At 46.7% G+C, this 19,070-nt stretch overlaps 1 protein-coding gene across 1 annotated transcript in view; it reads right to left on the bottom strand.

The window, feature by feature from the left end:
• Window positions 1-9,055: 9,055 nt before the first annotated feature.
• The window catches only part of LOC134408950 (uncharacterized), a 71,644-nt gene continuing 61,629 nt past the window's right edge, over window positions 9,056-19,070 (bottom strand). The window contains exon 2 of the mRNA XM_063141469.1: window positions 9,056-9,660. Within this exon, the coding sequence (XP_062997539.1) occupies window positions 9,056-9,660 (605 nt within the window). The remainder of the gene's footprint in view (window positions 9,661-19,070) is intronic.

The following is a 19,070-nucleotide window of genomic DNA, read 5'->3' as shown; positions in this document are numbered from 1 at the left end:
CTAGAGGGACGCCTGCTTTCGCTGACGTTTTCTTGGCAGACTTTGTAGCGGGGTGGTTTGCCATTGCCTTCCCCAGTCACAGTTACCTTTCCCCCAGCTAGCTGGGTACTCAACCTCAGAAGGATGGAAGGCTGAGTCGACCTGAGCCGGCTGCCTGAGAACCAGCTTCTGCTGGGATTGAACTCAGGCCATGGGGAGAGTTTCGGCAGCAGTAACTGCCGCTTACCACTCTGCGCCACACGAGGCTCTTCATTAGGACCAACCCAAAAGTTACAAAAATACTTAACAAGCAGTGTAGGATTCTTCTTCAGGCTAGAGATCATGTCAGACAAAAACAGCCAAAGAAGGGCCTGGGCCTGGAACATGATTGAAATACCCCTGTCCAGGCCATGGTATTATAGGGATTTTGGAAAAATCTACAACAGATTCAAGAGAGTTGAGGTTTTTATGATTCCCACCTGCATAGTGTGCAATGTGCTGGCTTTATCCCAGTCGTGCAGATTCCGTGGAGTTGAGGACTGGCTTCTTCTTTTACTTTTGCTTTTTAGGAGGACTTGTACAAATGCGGGTTTATGTAAATGCATATTAGCACTTACGTGCATGAGCACAAGCTGCATTAGTGCTAATATGCATTAGCAAGTGCGAATTAGTTCCAGCGCACATTGGCAAACAGGTATGCAATTCTCATGCGTGCCCCCCGTCAAAAAAACTCAATTCCATCAATGAGCAGACAACAGAATAAAAGAACCTGACAATCAACGAACCACATCTGGAGTGGATTTAGCAAAATCCATTCCTCCACATGATGCCATTTCAGAAATGTAATAAATGTAAATTTTAGAATTAAAATAGAAATGTTCCTTTCAGGATTCTTGTGATTGTATGTATGAGATGGGATTGAGGTTGTCCCCCAAAATTATCCCTGGACCCTGGCATCATCCAAGTGCCCCTGAAGAGGCTATGATAGTCTGCCACCACAAAAACAATGAAGAGTGTTGTGGCACCTAAATAAACTAGGAGTACTTCCAGACAAGGGGTGCCTAGTATGACCACTTAGGAGGCATGGTGCAGCAATTCATGTTCTCTTGGTGTGTGTTTTTTCCTTAATGCATTTTCCACAGTAAGAAAAAAGACAGACAAAATGGTGGGAAAACCCGGGAGGGTTACCAGTCAAAGCCATCATTAGACAATGCTGTAGATTTGTGCTGTACATTTTTCCTGCCCCACTTCAGTCATTAATTAACATAACAAAACTGGGATGATGCTGTTCTCATCAATTACTGCCATCCTAAATCATCATCTTGTGTATTGTAAGTAAAGACAAGGGAGACGTGCGTCCAGTTCACATTTTAACACAAACCAACTTAATTTCGCACTTTCAAAGCACGACATGAGTCAAAACTCAGTTATCCTTCAAAATCCACACCTTTCCACATTTGGCAATGGGATTCTCCAATAATAATAATAATAATAATAATAATAACAACAACAACAACAACAACAACAACAACAACATACGAAACTGTGTTTTGAGAAACACAGAATGCGGATCGTAGGCAGAAATGCATACGAACACATGAATTGGAAGAAATATGAACAAAAATCCATATGAATTTTCATGCAGAGTTTCTTAAGTTCTCAAAGTTTGAGACAAATTGAACTTAAGAAAGGAAAAATTAGAAACTGAAAGGAACTGACATTGACAGATGTGCCAACTCTTAACTGTAAGCTTTACATATAGACTGTATTTTTGGAATTTTGTTGCCTTTCAGCTGCATCTTTCCCCCTCCATACACATGTACTGGCACTCTAAGGCCATTTCTACACCTGCCTTTTTTCCCTGGGATCATCCCGGGATCATCCCTGTGCATCCAAATGACACGCAGGGGATCCTGGGAGCGGGCAGGGACAATCTCTCCTTTTTCCTGGGATAATCCTTAGGTCTAGAAAGGGCCTCAGAAGAGCCATGATGGATCAGACCAAGGAGTCAATTTAGTGCAGCATTCTGTTCATGCAGTGGCCAACCAACTGTTTACGAGGAACCCACAAGGAGGACATGAGTGCAACAGCACCTTCCTTCCCATGTTCCACAGCAACTGGGGTACATAGGCTTACTGCTTCTGCTACCAGAGGTAGCACATAGCCATCGGGGCTAGTAGCCATTGATAGCCTTCTCCTCCAGGAATTTATCTAGCCCCCTTTTAAAACCATCCAAAGTGGCTGCCATCACTGCATCTTGCGGTAGCAAATCCCATAGTTTTTAACTATGCGTTGTGTGAAGAAGTCCTTCCTTTTATCTGATGAAGTCAACTCTAGTCCTCAAAGGCTTTGGCCACAATAAACTTGGGAAGGTTGCCAGGAAGACTGTCCCGTTGTTCTTGCTAGAGATACGGGCACGCGGCAAACCTCCCTGCTCTTGCAAATCAGTTCCCGTGCGCTAACTCAAAACAGACGGAGCAGGAGCCCAACCGCATTTGAGGGAGGCACAAATCAAGATCTGTCCTCCCATGGTTCTGCACACACAGAAGGAGCCTTCTTTGGCACAGAACACAAGCAAAATGTCTCAAGCATAATAAATCCCACATACCCGGCAAAGTGCAACTTTAATTGACATGAAGGAATTTGCATGCAAAGACTGCCATGCTGATGCCAAGGTTTTTTTTTCTTTTCATTACTTCATCCCTTTTTAAAAATAAATAAATAAATCACAATGCCATGCCTGCTGTTCCGACACCTAAGCTGTGTACCACTTGCCAAACTCTTGGACAAGGGCTTCTTTCGGGCCCCGTGCATGAAATAGTGCAGTAAGTGATGTAGTTTCTCCCTTCTTACTGGCTTACTAGCTGTATCTTTCTGGGCTACTTCTCTATATAAATACGGAGCAAGTAGCTGTAGCGCCTCTCTGCCCGTCTCACCAATTGGTTTGAGAATTATTTCTTGGAAGGTTTCCCAGAGGGCTGGACGACACATTACGTATTTTGTAAATGTGGTCGCTGGGATGACTGATGAACATACTTGTAGGCTGACCATATGAAAAGGAGGACAGGTCTCCTGTATCTTTAACAGTAGTTTAGAAAAGGGAATTTCAACAGGTGTCATTTGTACGCATGCAGCATCTGGTGAAATTCCCTCTTCATCACAACAGTTAAAGCTGCAGGAGCTCTGCTCTCTTGACCAGATGCAAAAGGGGGCAGGGCTCCTGCAGCTTTAACTGTCGTGATGGAGAGGGAATTTCACCAGGTGCTGCATGTATACACATGACACCTGCTTAAATTCCCTTTTCTAAACTACTGTTAAAGATGCAGGAGCCCCCTGTCCTCCTTTTCATATGGTCACCCTACATACTTGGAGCCAGAGAGGAATTTTTCCCCAATTGGGAACGGCAAGTGGAGCCTTTTGTGGGGACTCTTCCTCTCTTTTTCTTTCCCCTGATGTTCATGGGTTGTTCTTCTTATTGTTATTATTAATCATGTGATGCTCCTACACCAACTTATGGTCCACTCATGGATCCACACCATTTCCTTATCCTTAACTTCAAGGACCACCACTTTTATATCCCAATATGAGCCTGCCCATGACCTTCACTCCTCCAGCTCCACCAACCTCCAAAGTTCTCCTGTTCCCCCAGAAACCAATGTCTTCCTCTCCCCCCCCCCTTTGCTGTTTGGCACGTTTGGGACTGTCCCCCAGAACACCTTCATGGTTTTAATTTTTGTGAACTGCCCAGAGAGCTTCAGCTATTGGGTGATATAGAAATGCAAAATGCAATACATACATACATACATACATACATACATAATAAACACCTGCAGGATGTTCTGAAGGCTTTGGCAGGACACACACAGTTCCAGGGTGTTGAAACTTCTTCAGACCAAGGGCCAAATTCCATTTTGGAGAAGCTCTTCAGGACTGCATTCCAGTCGTTGGTCAGGGCTGAAAGCAAAAGGGGCAGTCCTCTAACTGAAGGTGTCCTGTGTAACCCTGCAGAGCACAGTCCTCTGATGGAAAGCTAGGAGCTTTTCTGACCTTGACGAGGGGAAGTTTGGAGGAGACTGAGAGGAGGAAAAGGATGACAGTGAAAGGAGGTTCTCTGAAAAGGGAGGAGGGAGGGATAGAATTTTTAATGCAAACCTCAACACTCTTTTATCCTCTTTTGGTGAAGCATTTCCTCTTTTGGGGGGCAACATATATGTGAATTGTTATGCTACTATTCTCTCTGCCTCCTCTTCCTCTGTTTTTCCTCTGTGCTAAATTTTAAATTCTAAGGTCCTCAGGACAGGGAACTCGTGTTAGTGTACTCTGCATATGCACATTGATGGCACTATAGTAATAAGAGCAATATTATTGTTATTGCCTTATTTTTATTATTATGCCTCCTTTCGATGAAAAGAAAAAGACAGCTTATAAAATTCAACATAATACAAAAATAAAATACCATGTAAAAGCTATAAAAGGGTTTACATGACGACGTCCGCCTCCCTTGCACCTCCTGCTCCTCTGCTCGTTTTTCCATTGCAAAATGGACCCCTTTTAATCCGACTTCTTTTTTAAAATGGAATGTGCCACCATTTCCTGCTGTGTGAAGGAAAAGCAGCACAATACAAATGGCTCCTGAATGGGTGACGTGGTCTTTGTTTACTTCCTCTTTCCCCTCTGGGCAGAAAGAGGCAGTAATAAGGGACAAAAGCGGGGCAGAGAAGCAATGGTAAGGAAACACGATTCTCCCCCATGTGATGACACTCAATGTCTTCTTTTTTTTAGGTGTGGTGGCCAAAACTGTACACAGTATTCTGAGTGTGGTGGCATCATAGATTTGTATAAGGGCAGTATGATACTGTCAGTTTTATTCTCAATTCCTTTTCTAATAATGCCTAACATGGAGTTTGCCTTCTTTACAGTGGCCACACACTGGGTGGACATTTTCATCGAGCTGTCCACCACAACCCCTTTCTTGATCGGTCATCACCAGCTCAGATCCCATCAGGTTATACTTGAAGTTCTTCAAGTATAGAGTCTCTTTGGCCTTTGAGGAAGCATCCCATCTGAAGTCCTGGCAAGACTGACTAGCTCTCCTGAAAGCACAGCTGATTCCCAGATCCTGGAATACCGACTGACACGCCAGTGTTTGTATTTCCTAAATATTTAAAAGTATGAATTATGAATTCCAGGTTGTCAGATCATTCATTGCAAATGCATGAATTATGAATTATCATTAATTAGGAATGCGGCAAATTAATCAGAGTCAGCCAGAGTTCGCGATGGCTTTCCAAGAGTGTGGATGCAAATTCCTGGAACTGGATATGATTCACAAATTTGGCAAGCACTGTTTTTGAACTGTTTTTTTTTTTCATTGAACAAAGTTGCAAGAATTTAATTACAGCCAGGATGAAATTAATGAAAAATCAATCAATACAAAATGGAAATACAGCATGTTATCAGCTCCGACATATATTTTTACTGCCATCTTCAAAATGTAAACTCTTCAGGCACTTCAGTAATCTGTTCCATAAACAAATTCAGCCAACCCCATTTATTTACTTTAAGATGACATCCACATTTGGCTTAACAATCCCATCAGTACTTTTAATTAAATTTTTAACATGAATACAGCTTCTCGACTCCCTTGACCTTCGTTCAGTTCAAGGAGGAGAGCAATCCAATCTTCTACAAAAATTGTTTACAAAAAATGTTTAAATACATTTATTTAAAATCCAACTTTTATTTTCAACTTTTATTTATACAACATGTGTGAGAGGGTGCCGTTGCACTCACGTCATGTTTGTGGGTATCCCATGGGCAGATGGTTGGAGCTCTGTCTTAATACCTTGGGGATTGTATTTGGGGTTTTTAATAATCCTTTGACCCCCTGGAACACTGTCTAGGAACCACAGGATTACTCTCTTGATCCATTTGGGGGAAACTTGTCATTCCAATGTAGTGTTGTGGTTAGAGTGTTGGACTGGGAGTTGGGAGACCCATGTTCTAGTCCCCACATGGCCACGGAAGCTCACTGGGTGACTTTGGACCAGTCACAGACTCTCAGTCCAACCTACCTCACAGGGTTGTTGTTGTGAGGACAACATGGAGATGAGAAGGATTATGTATGCCAGTTTGGGTTCCTTAAGGAGGAAAAAAAAAGGCAGGATGTAAATGCAATAAATAAATAATTCCAAGAATTTTCAAGACAGGCTGATAATACACACACACACACACACACACGCACACACTTTCTAAAGTTGCCTATTTTTAAGGAGGTGTGAGTGGTTTTAATTAGATTATTGTGTATGGTAGATCATTGTATGCCATGAAATCCTGGATACCACCTTGAAGGGGCAATTCTGCAAACAGAAATTAAGAAAGGGGAGTTTGAAGCTCAAGTGCATGAATAGCAACGTTGTGTGATTTTAAAACAAAGGGTGCTAGTAAGTCTTTGACTTCTCTTTGCAACAATAAGAACGAAGCACACACACACACACACACACACACACACACACACACACTTTGAGGCCCTAACATGAAAGGTGTTAGAAGGATGCAGGGCATCTTAATAACACCCTACGGGAGTCCCTTGTTAAATCTAAACCAATTCACATGGCTTCAAAGCCCCCTGTCTGACATCATCGCAGGAGTTCTAGTGGCATCCAGACTTGGCTAGTTGGCTTTGGCTAACAGCTGCAAGTTACAGCCAAACCCTCAGGGGTGGCCAGACCACACAAAAAAGCTCTCGAACAACCCCTCACTTGAAAACCGGGGTGGAGGGCGGGGAGCGCGAAGTCCCCTACTCCAGCTCAAGTGAGAATTGTACGCCACAAATTATATGGGAGAATTTGTAAAGGAATCTCGTAACCAGAAAGTGGCCGCTGCATTCTTGATGTTTAAATATTTGGAGTGGCGATCTGCAAAATACTTTGTAGCTTACGCCCACATGGAGAAATACTTTCTCTGGCACCCTGGCTGCCGCCCCAATGATACATGTCTGGAAAGGGCTGTAGGAAATAATTACCACAATAAACAGCTAATTAGAGGGCCCCAAACCCTACTTTGAACACATTTTTATATATTCATATCAAAGGCTGAAGCAAGAAAGCAACCGTAGCTGAATTTAGTTCCGCTCTTTCCTACTGTAATTAAGATTTTATGTTTACCAACCCACCCGCCCACACATTCTCAAAAGCTTGGGAGCCAGACAAGAGTTGGGAATTTTGCACGGGGCTTGCAAAATGCATATGTTTCTGGTAGATTGTGATGCCTCCAAAGTTGTAGCGTAAGGCCCCAGGGAGACTGACAATTTGAAGAACACATCCACGGCACGGGGCCTGAAAAGGGTGGGTGGTTGTTGGACTTCTCGTGTCTGTTCCTTCTGTTGCATTTCATATCAAACCTGTACCTCTCCTAACGGATGGCTTTCAGCCTGCAAAAGTTATTGGAAACCTTCATGGAACTTCTGCAGGCTGAAACTAAAAGGTAGGAGCAACAGCATTGCTCTATAGTGGTATTGAAGTGCACTGACAACTGTTGGGGCCCATGACACAGACCATATACTGCTTTCATACCACTTTCAGTGTTCTTTCCTGTTTGGTTTATTTACTGTTTTACTCTGTACAGCACCATGTGCATTGATGGTGCTATATAAATAAATAAATAAATAAATAAATAAATAAATAAAAATAATAATAATAATGGTGTAGATGTGTCATGAGCCCCAACACTTGTCAGTGCACTTCATTACCACCATAAAGCAGTAGTTTAGATCCTGCAGTGCACTTCAATATCACTATAAAGCAGTAGTGTGGCTCCTGCTTTTTGTAGAACGCTTTCTTAGTGGAATATCCCGCTTGGTGTAGATGAGCCCTAACTAAGGCGAGGGGTGGAAATGGGAAGAGTCCCTGGAAACTATTGCACTAGGTCCTCAACTTTAGTCCCAGGATTCTGTCGTGAGCATGTGCAGCAGCATCCAAGGATATCAAGAACCATGGGAAATTCAGTTCTCATGAACCCCTGTGTCACTGGATGCTGCAGCATGTAAGTTTGCAGTCAGGTTATTTCAAATTAGGGGAAATCCACCCATGGAGGGTGTCCATTGGCTAACATCTACAATATAACCAGCATCTCTTCCCCAGATCCCAGAGCTGCTGCTTCTTTTTAAATAGACACCAAGAGCAAAATGGAAGGCCTTTTCAACTGAAATCAGACATGCACATCAGGAAAAACTTCCAGACTGTTAGAGCAGTACGACAATGGAATCAGTTACCTAGGGAGGTTGTGGGCTCTCCCACACTAGAGGCCTTCAAGAGGCAGCTGGACAACCATCTGTCAGGGATGCTTTAGGGCGGATTCCTGCATTGAGCAGGAGGTTGGACTCGATGGCCTTGTAGGCCCCTTCCAACTCTGCAGTTTTATGAGTCTATGATACCTTGGGCAGTATCCGACTGTGCCATTTTGATAGTGCAAATGACATTGTGCAAGAGGAAAGTAAGCTCCTAAACATGTGCAAGGGGAGAACCCAACAATACTTTTGCTTGCACAACTGGTGTCAAAATTATGCATAGTAAGGAGAATATGGATAGGGAGGCTTTTTTCTCCCTCTCTCAAAATACTAGAACCTGGGGTCATCCTATGAAGCTGATTGGTGGGAGATCCAGGACAAATAAAAGAAAGTTCTTCACACAGCACATAGTGAAATTATTGAACTCACTACCACAGGATGAAGTGATGGCCACCAATTTGTATGGTTTTAAAAGGGGGTTGGATAAATTCCTGGAGGCAAAGGCTATCGATGGCTACTAGCCCTGATGGTTGTGTGCTATCTCCAGTATTCGAGGCAGAAAGCCTGTGTGCACCAGTTGCTGGGGAACATGGGTGGGAGGGTGCTGTTGCACCATGTCCTGCTTTTTCATCCCTGGCCGATGGCTAGTTGACCACTGTGTGAACGGAGTGCTGGACTAGACGGACCCTTGGTCTGATCCAGCAGGGCTCTTCTTATGATCTTATGTTCTTAACGACTTGTGCAACCACTGTCAGGAGTACGCTATGTGTTCCACTAGTGCACCCTTCACTAGCATGATGTGCCAAGGCCCAGGCCCTTGGGCCGGAGGCAATTCTCCGGGGGCTTCACATCCTGCTTAAAGGTCCGCCCGATGCCCTCGCCTGCTTTCAAGCAAATGCCCTTCAGCATGGCAAGGCCGTAGGCTTCCACTGGCACCTCCTCATAATCTGCATCGGTTGACGATTCCGGGCGAAGGCTCACATCCACTTTCTCTCCCTCCTCGTAGCCATCAGGCACATGGTTCTGCATGAGAAGAGGGATGGCAAATGCGGGGTCCACTTTGGTGCCGCTCTCCCATTGCTCCTGTGACTTCTTTGATTCTTCAATGAGCTCTCTGACGGCTTGGGCCTCAACACCGTTGATCCCATCCTGTTCCTGCAGGGGCACAGAGCCCACTGGCTTCTTCCACTGGTTCTTCTGGATCAGGGGAATAACAAGTTCTTTTGGTTGTGGGGCTGGCCGAACGCTTTGCAATTCCCGCCCTTCAATGGTGGACAGGAAATCGGGTTCCTGCTTCGCTTCGCTGCCATCCTGCCCAGTCACGAAAAGAAAACACCTCCGCCCGGTTGTTCGGTGAAACCGAACGACACCAGAGCAGCCGCGGCTCCGGTGGGCTTCTCGACACCCTCCACCATCTTCTTTTCACTTCCTTGTCCCACCCCCACTTCCGTCCGTGTCGCCCGCTGGCCTCATGGGAAAAGGATTCAGCAGAGCAACACTAGTGCTGTTTAAAAATTCTATAATTAAAATTTAAATTTTTTTTATAATTAATAAATGAATAACCACTTCACTGATTGACTTTGCTGGAACGTTATGATGCTGGACTCACATTAGGGATGTACCAGAATGTTGTCTCAGCTGGAAAATTACTGGGAAATGCCCCGATTGCAAACCCAGACATGATCGGGAGTGCAGGTTCTCCCCCAAATATTCCCAAATTCCCAAACTTGCATTCACATTTGGGAAATGCACAGTTTTTAAAATGCGCAGCTTTAACAATACACACTTTAAAAAAAACCTAAATCATGCTTTAGTCAATGGAGGAAAAGTGTGCACTTTTGAAAAAAAAATTTGCAGGCTTTCCCTGTTCAAATATGCACTTTCCCATTTGAATGAACTGGTGGGGGGGGGGGAATGGGTCACATTGGGTCAAAACGGGAGCAAGCCAAACCAAACTCTACAGTGATGGTTCATTCTGGCAAGCTCAACCTTCCCAGGTTCGCCCATCCCTCACTTAAAGCAGTGGATGCTGGTCGTCCGAACTCTGAAGGAGCCATCCAAAGTGCAGAAATGCCTTGGAGAGATCCTTCAGAGTTCTGACTCATTCTGAGTGAAACCCAGAGCAGATTCACCACCCCACTTACATCAGAGCCACCAGCCTCCACTGGCTGTAACTAAATTCTGTAATAGCATTCTGCATTGCAGATCCGGCATTGAGCAGGGGGTTTGGGACCCGGCAAACACCACCGTCCGTTTCCAACTCTATGGATAAGATCCCGATTTTATCACACTTGAAGTAGACCCAACAAAACCAATGGGGATTGCGTTAGACGTGATTAACTTGTCCCATAGATTTCTGTGAGTCTGGCGAATCAGCAAAATTTGAGCTTGCCAAAGATTTCAAAGATCATTCTGACTCAAATCCGTATCAGATTGTGGCTTGGATTTGTTTGTTTTTTCCACATGATTCGTGGATTTTTCCTGCGCATTTGTGGGTTTTTTCCACGCATATATTTCCAACTGTCTCCATCTCTGAAATGTATTCATTCTTCTCCCATTGATTAACAGTCTTTGTTTAAAGTGTATGCAGAACACCTTGGATAGCTCCTTTATTATTTATTTATTTATTTATTTATTTATTTATTTATTTATTTATTTTATATACCGCCCCATAGCCTAAGCTCTCTGGGCGGTTTACAAAAGTTTTAAAAATCTTGAACTTGAAAGACTAAAAAAATTAGATTTAAAAATCAAGTATTATCTATGCCAACCTTCCCCAATTTGGTGCCTTCTGGATGTTTTGGACTTCAACATTTAGGAATTCTAAGAGCTGTATTTCAAAACCTATGAAGACTACCAGGTTGTGGAAGGCTGGTCTAAGTCAATACTAGAGAGCTAGTATAATTATTTCACAAAAATAACAAGCCCCCCCTTGCCCATGCACCAAATTCAAGTTCTAAAGTTTCAGCCATTTGCCATAGGCGCCCACATCTTCTCACAATATCGTTAAGGAAGTCGTATGATTTTCCCAAAATTAACTGGAAATAATTGAATCCTATGACCCCTGATGGGATGATAGTGCTGGCATTGATGCGTAACAGTTTCATTTATACAAGGACAATGTTGGGTTACAAAGGAGAACAAACAGAAAAAATATATTTGTAGAAAACCTGTGTGTGGTAAATGTCTTCAACATTCCATATATACATCTTGTGAAATGAGTTCTAACTGGTGCTCACTGAAAGCCGGGGCGGATTCACCACCTCCTGACATCTGAGCCACCAGCCTCCACTGCCCTAACTCACATGTCTGTTAAAGAACATCTCTTAAAATTGTACAGCTGTCTTCGCCGGAAAGTCATCTCTTCAATCATCTATTGGGCAGCTCCGTTTTCAGCTCCTAAATGTAAAGGCTGGCCGCAGACTGACCTCCGTGAGAGAGGTGCACTGGCTATACTCCAGAGGCAAAGTACTGGCTGGCCAGGAGGCCCGTTAGCTGTGTGAATGTTTTATTTGTGCAAATGTTGGCAGAAGAGGAAGTGTGGTTTATGGGTCAGAGATGCTGGGACCCCGGAATAGTTTCACACAGGGACCTCTTTTTGTTTAATCTGGCTCTGCTTCTTCCAGCAGCTCAAATGGTCAATGAGGCTGAGGTGATAAGCAAAACATTTAAAAAGAAAAAGAAAGAAAGACAACCCAATTAGACATGGCCTTAAGAATGAATGCATTGATTTGTTAGGACACTTTGGTCTTTCTCAGAGTGATACGCTGCTTTCGCCAGGGCTTGTTTGACATCTGTTCCAGAAATGCCTGTGGATAGAATAGTCACTACATTGGGAAGTCAAAATTTCCAGCCTTTGATGACAGGCAGGACTCAAAACATAAAAATAAAATATGAGTTGTTTCCTTTGAAATACAGGGAGAGTAAGAACGTGTCCTGGGGGGTGGGTGAAATTTCAGTGTGCTTCAAAGACATTCATCGCTACAGTCAGGGGACAGCAGAGGGGACCTTTGCTGCAGAAACTGCGACAACAGCCCAAATCCAAATTGGTTTAACACACATTTCGAGAGGAGGAAGTGGGTGAGACTCCAATGGGCCTTCTCTTTGGCAACCAGCGATGGATCCTGGCTTGACAGGACAAGCCAATTGTCCTGAGGACTTCCGTTGGAACTCAACTAGGGGCGTTACTAGACGAGGCTCTAGCGCGCGTTACCTTCCGCAGCCACGTCGAGGCTTCCAGATGACGTTCACGAGGATCCGCCGTTATCCCGCGGTGAAGCCTCTTTCTCCCGACTTTAAAAAAGTGAGTTGTAGTGCGCCTTTTCCTGCTGTCCCGCGGTAATTTGGAGTACGTGTGGGAGGATGTGAGGTCACTGCGGTCGGCACTGGTCAGGAAAAGGCGTGCTAAGGGGGAGTGGTCAGCGGCTTCGGTCAAGCCGCCTCCGCCATTTGCGCGCAGTCCGCCAGCTGGGGCAGCGCGGCGGAGCGGCTTTTTTTTTTTATTTCCCCAGTGACAGTTTGCGCAGGAACGGAGGACCGCAAAAGTGGCTGGTGACTCCTTGCGGTGGGCAGCTACCGTGGCCGCATAATGGCGGTGCTGTACGCTGCCTGTTAGTGTGGGTACCAGGCTGGCAGAGGGCAGAGCTGTTTGTGGGCTGCTGCCATGGCTACGGCCAGATGTGGGTTGGCTCCTTGGGATGGGGCACAGGGCACAGAGGCGGTCATCGCCGCCGACACCTCAGAGGCATGATGGGAGATGTAGGCACAGAGTGGCCATGCAGACGATTGACCTCGGGTCATATGACACCCGCCACGACCCCCATCAGGAAGTGAGCGCATCAATGTTGACCCTCAACAGCACCAGCAGCACTTCAGCTGGCACTGGCACTGCCGCCGCTGCCGCCGCCAGGGCCGGCGGCGGCATCGCTGACGGCTGCGCAAGTTTGCGGTCTTTCGGACGTGCGCAAACCGTGCAGCGAGCGAAAAAAAAAGCCGCGGCAATCAGGCCGGTGTGGCTGCGCAACCGTTCTCGCGGCGGCAGCAGCACAACCGGCGCAAACTTCCGCCATAAATCGAAGGCAGGTGTGGATCATGAGGCGTCACGGCTGAACGGGAAAAGCCGCTTTCACCGCTCCTCAACGACGGAACACCCGGTAGGTCTAGCAACGCCCTAGGTTTTCTATACTGCAGGAGGAAAGAACTTACGGAACTTGGTGTATCCAAGATACTGCATTCCCAGAGGCTTCTGGAGACATTCAAGATGGCAACGGACATCTCTTCTCTTGTCTCTAGCATTTAGTGCCCTTTCTCCATCCCAGCTCAAGAAGTCCAGAAGTTCAAGCAGGCCTGTTGAGTGGTGACTAGGAACCCATTTCAATGGGAGGTTGTCAGTGCAAAGTCTATGGTCATGGGAACTGGGGCTCATTCAGTGTCATGTCCTCAGGCTCGAAGGCTCAGAAGCACCCCAAGGAGGACTCAGAATCTAAGAACTTAAGAAGAGCCATGCAGAATCAAAGCAAAGGTCTACTAGTCCAGTATTCTGCTCCCACAGTGGCCAACCAACTGCTCACAAGTAGGACTTGTTCTCCAGCAACTGGCATTTGGGGACATAGTGCCTCTGATACTCAAAATAATATACAGCCATCATGACTAATAGCCAATGACAGCCTTATCTTCCATGGATATGCCTTTTAAAGCCATCTAGGTTGGTGGCCATTTGTGGCATTGACTCATTCTGATGAGTCACTGGTCTCCCCACCAGGGAGGGCCCTCAGCACTCACTCCGGCCATAGCTAGATGGGGCTTTATCCCGGGGTGATCCCCGGGATCGTGCCTGTGCGTCCACTTGATGCACAGGGGATCCCACGATCAGGGAGGGATGATTCCTCCCTTGCCCCGGGATCTCGCCCTCCACTTTGGCCCCGGTTTTTCTGCGGTCCTGGGCAGAGCCCGAGACTGTGGAACTTGTGGCCAGGCACTGCGGGTTGACCCAGCTCCACGCGATTCCTCATGAGGAGCTGGGAGCTGAGCCCATTTGGGGGTAGGGTGGGAGGAGTGGGAAAAGTAATTGAAATTTAAAAAAAACCTTACTGTTTGCACATGAGAGTTTGTGCGCTGATTCCCCTTTAAGTGTTTTTTTAAAAAATGGCGGTTGCGATGCCTCTTCTTCTGAGGTCGTCGCACGTTGCGTGTAAATGAAAGAGGGATTGCGCAATAAACATAATGCGAGATTCCCTCCTCCATCGCGGGCTAACCGGTAGGTCTAGCTATGGCCCCAGACAACTTCCAGGCCTGTGGATATAGGCTCAGACTCTGAGGAAAACTCCCCTGCAGTTTCTCCTGTCCCTCAGCCACACAGCAGCATGAGGTTAGCATTCACCAGGGGTTGAGCCTATGAAAGCTCAGACCTGCTAACCTTTTAAAGGCCTCAGTTGCCCACAGCTCCTTCCTCAGACAACAGCTCACCCTGTGGGGAAACACTCCAGCCAATGTCCCGATGATAACCTTAAGAACATATGAAGAGCCATGCTTGATCAGACCAAGGGTCCATCATGTCCAGCACTCTGTTCACACAGTGGCCAAACAGCTGCCCACGGGAAACTGTGATAAGAGCCCTCAAATTGAGCTCTCTCTCTAGGAACATGTCTAGCCGCCAGAACCAAATAACAAATAGACACGGGAGAAGATCAAAGCCTTGGCTTTATTTCCGCAGCGAAAAGACTGCCTGCTTCAAATTTAGGAACAGCAGCAGCCCTGAATGCTTCTCATCCAGGACTTTTATACTGTGTGGCAAACAAGTTACATATTTGGTTATACAGTGTGCATGCTTGGGTATATTTCCACAAGAAACTCATAGACTAACATTACAGCCACTGCCCTTAACAGAAACCCATTGTGTATTGTTTGTTGACTGAGCAAGCTGGGTCTTTCCAGATAACGCACTTACCTCTTGACCCCAACTGTATATGTGGTCTCTTCCCTTAGGCTGCATGTTTGCCTTACTGCTTGTCTTCTGATAGAGAACAGTTAACTATTAGTTAACTATTATTTATATCAAAACCCACAAGCAGGACACAGGTGCAGCAACAGCATCCTGCCCATGTTCCCCAGCAACTGGTGTATATAGGCTTACTGATTAGTAGCCATTGATAGCCTTCACCTCCAGGAATTTATCCACCCACCCCCTTTTAAAGCCATCCGAATTGGTTGCCATCACTACATCTTGTGGTAGTGAATTCCATAGTTTTTATTACTTATTCATTTATCTATCCATTACATTTCTATACCGCCCAATAGCCGAAGCTCTCCGGGCGGTTCACAAAAATTAAAACCATGAAGAACATCAAAAACATCAACAATTTAAAAACACGAATACAAAATACAATATAAAAAGCACAACCAGGATTTAACTATGTGCTGTGTGAAAAAGTCCTTCCTTTTATTTATCCGGAGTCTCCCACCAATCAGCTTCATGGGACGACCCCACTGGGTTCTAGTATTATGGGAGAGGGAGAAAAATGTCTCCCTGTCCACATTCTCCACACTATTCATAATTTTGTACACCTCTATCAGGTCTCCCCTCAGCCTCCTTTTTTCCAAGTAAACATTCCCAGTAGGGATGTGCTCCGCTTCTAATCGGACCGGAGAAGCAGTAGCGGAGCGGGGGGCTTCGCCTGCCCTTAAGGCAGAGGCGAAGAGGATTGGGGGGCTGGCGGAGCGTGACGAAGAGGATCGAGGTGAAGGCGGATCCTTCGCCTCGATCCGGAGCTCCGCCGGAAAGGTAAGTGGGGTTTACCGGGCCCTGCCGCTGTCGCTGTCGCCCATGCGGCAACAGCAGCAGGGCCCGGTAACGCCCCCCGCCCTCCTCTCCCTTACCTGCCTCCGTCCGCGGTCCGTCAGCGTCTCCAATTGAGCCCGTGGTTCCAGCAGGAAGTCTGGGCCGCACTTGTGGCCCAGACTTCCTGGTGGAACCACGGGCTCAATTGAAGACGGCGACGGACCATGGACGGAGGCAGGTAAGGCCCCCCTCCTCCTTACCGGGCTCTGCCGCCGTCGCCGCATGGGCGGCGATGGTGGCAGGGCCCGGTAACCCCCCCTATGGGGGGGGACCGGAGCTCCGATCCGGATCCGGAGCTCCGAGTGGAGCGGAGTGGGCACAGGTGGAGTGGGGGCGGGGCGGAGCGGGCCAATCCGAAAATGGCAGATTTTAAAGTGAAGCGGAGTGGGGGGTCCGTGCACACCCCTAATTCCCAGCTGTTGTAACCTTCTCTCATAGGGGAGATGCTCCACTCAGCCCCTTGATCATTTTAGTGGCCCTTGCTCTCCTGGACCTGACCATATTTACCTGTCTGTCACCCTGCTTCACTGGGCTTGTCTTTCCCCTGCCTGCCACTGAAGCACCTGTGATTGCATGGGATACAGCTGGGATCTGCACCGTGAAGTCCTTGGGCACCAATGTGCCCACAGACACCTCTCTTACTGCCTGGTAAGCTCCCAGATTCTCCCTAGTTTTCATTTTATTTCTTAAGATTTTTAAAAATTAAAGAAAAAATAATAAAATGGTGAGGCTGGCATGCTGCAAAGCCAAGGGCTGCCCTCCAGTGCTATCTTTAGTTGGGCTCAACAGAGTGGTTTTGAGTTTTGGAGCTCAGACCCCACCTCTGCCTTGGACTAAGGTTCTTCAGCAACTTACTTTTATTTCAGTCCCACTGGTTCACTGCCCTGGTGATGGGTGTTTTGTGACCAAGTATGTCCACTATGACAGCCATTATATGAATGAGCAAGCCCCACCCCCATGGCAGCCATATTGTGAGAGCACCCAGGACAGTCTTTGAAAACCCCAAATGTGCCCACCAACCTAAGAAGATTGGAATTTCTGTGCTGCCCTGGACATTCGGCCAAGGCAGGATATTTACAGAAAGAACAGAGAGATGAACAACATGGTGCTGTAAAATATAGATTTTTTTAAAAAAAAAAAAAAAATCTCCAAAGGAACGTATTTGTGCTTGGCACCTTTTGCTTTCCAGAGCATCTGCAAACTCAACAAGTACCTCAGGTTTTGAGCTGTATTGGCGATCTCTGTGCTAGGTCCCTAGATGTAGGATTACATCACAGCATAGCCACTTTTTTGAGCTCCAAACTTTGGGCCTTTGTAAGTTGTTTCTGTTCAAAAAGGCAGTTTGCATGCTGGGTAAATAAGATGTGTTGTTGCTTTTAAATTATCATTTATATTTTAAATTAGGGCTGTGCATGGAGCCCCCGAACCGCTTCGTGGCCCGATCCGGAATTTCTGGCTCGGGCCCGAACTGGTTCAGGCCGATCCGCTCAGCCCCCACTCCGCGGAGTGAGATCTGGCTCCACCGCTGTCGCCACATGAACGGCAGTGGCAACGCCAGGTAAGCCAACCCGCCCCCACCCCCTTACCTTTGTCCGGTGCAGTCTGGCACGGGCTTCAATTGAGGCCCTGGTTGAAGCTGGAAGAGAAGGCTGCGGCCTCTTCCAGCTTCAAGCTGGGGCCTCAGATGAAGCCCGTGGTGGACCATGATGAAGGCAGGTAAGCCCCCCTACCCCTTACCTGGCTCCGCCACCATCGCCGCATGGACAACAGCAGCGCCAGGTAAGCCAACTCCCCGCCCCCTTACTTGTGTCCGTCACGGTCCGTTGCAGGCTTCAATTGAGGCCCCGGTTGAAGCCAGAAGAGAAGGCCGTGGCCTCAATTGAAGCCCGTGATGGACACAGGTAAGCCCCCCTCCCCCCTGCCCCCTTACCTGGCTCTGTCGTGGGCTTCAACTGAGGGTCAGGCCTCAAAGCGGAAGCAGCCTGCTTCCACTTTGAGGCCTGGCCCTCAGTTGAAGCCCTTGACAGAGGTAGGTAAGCCCCCCTGCCCCCTTTCCTGTCTCGATTGGTGTCGCTGTATGGACTGCGGCGACGGTGGCAATGACAGGTGAGTCCCCCTCCCCCCCACTTACCTGCATCCAGAGCTCCGGATTGAGGCAAACCGCTTCGCTTCGATCCGCAGGCCCCCAACCCAATTTGTCTCCACCTTTGTCAGAGGCGAATCAGGCCGCTCTGCTATCGCTTCTCCGAAGCGAAGCGAAACGGAGCACAGCCCTATTTTAAACAGTACTGAGCCAAAACGGGGTATGCTTTTCATGCATATTTTTATTGTTGATGAAATTCAGTGATTCTACCCACCCACCCACCCATGAATCCTTCAAAAGGAGGCAAAAATGATTTCCTTTTTGGAACGTGAGCATAATGTTCCTTAATTTGACTTGTTTGCCCAAGTCCCCAATTCTGATTGGCTGCTGAATGTCATGACATCATCCCATTCATTCTGTGATCCCTGGCTGGCTGGGAGCCTAGAAATATTGCCTTACTCTGAATCACCTATGTCATCACATAGCCAGATCCAATTGGCTAGGTTACATCTTGACGTCATCCCATTCATGACATAATCCTTAATTGGCTAGGATCACCAGGAAGAGAAAACCCTGCTGGCACTTAGATGAAAAAGCAATAAATCAGTGCTTGGGAACATCATTAGCAAAGGAAGTGAACATAGAGTAGGGTTTTCTGGGGATATATTGGTTCCCACCCCTCAAGCAGTACTTCTAACTTGAAAAACTTCATGGCAGAACGTTTGACACACCCTGGTTTTAAAATATTGACCGTTTTAATGTGGTTGGAAGTTGCCCTGAGCCTTTTATGGAGAGGCATCGGCCAGATCTAAACCTTGTGTCAAATCATTACGATCCCATTATAGTGACGCTATATCCTTCTTGCCCATTTACACCTCATGGGA

Source organism: Elgaria multicarinata, chromosome 14, assembly GCF_023053635.1.
Source record: "Elgaria multicarinata webbii isolate HBS135686 ecotype San Diego chromosome 14, rElgMul1.1.pri, whole genome shotgun sequence".
NCBI classification, from domain to species: domain Eukaryota; kingdom Metazoa; phylum Chordata; class Lepidosauria; order Squamata; family Anguidae; genus Elgaria; species Elgaria multicarinata.
Note: the sequence above shows the minus strand (reverse complement) of the source record. Positions and strands in the feature narration are given on the sequence as shown.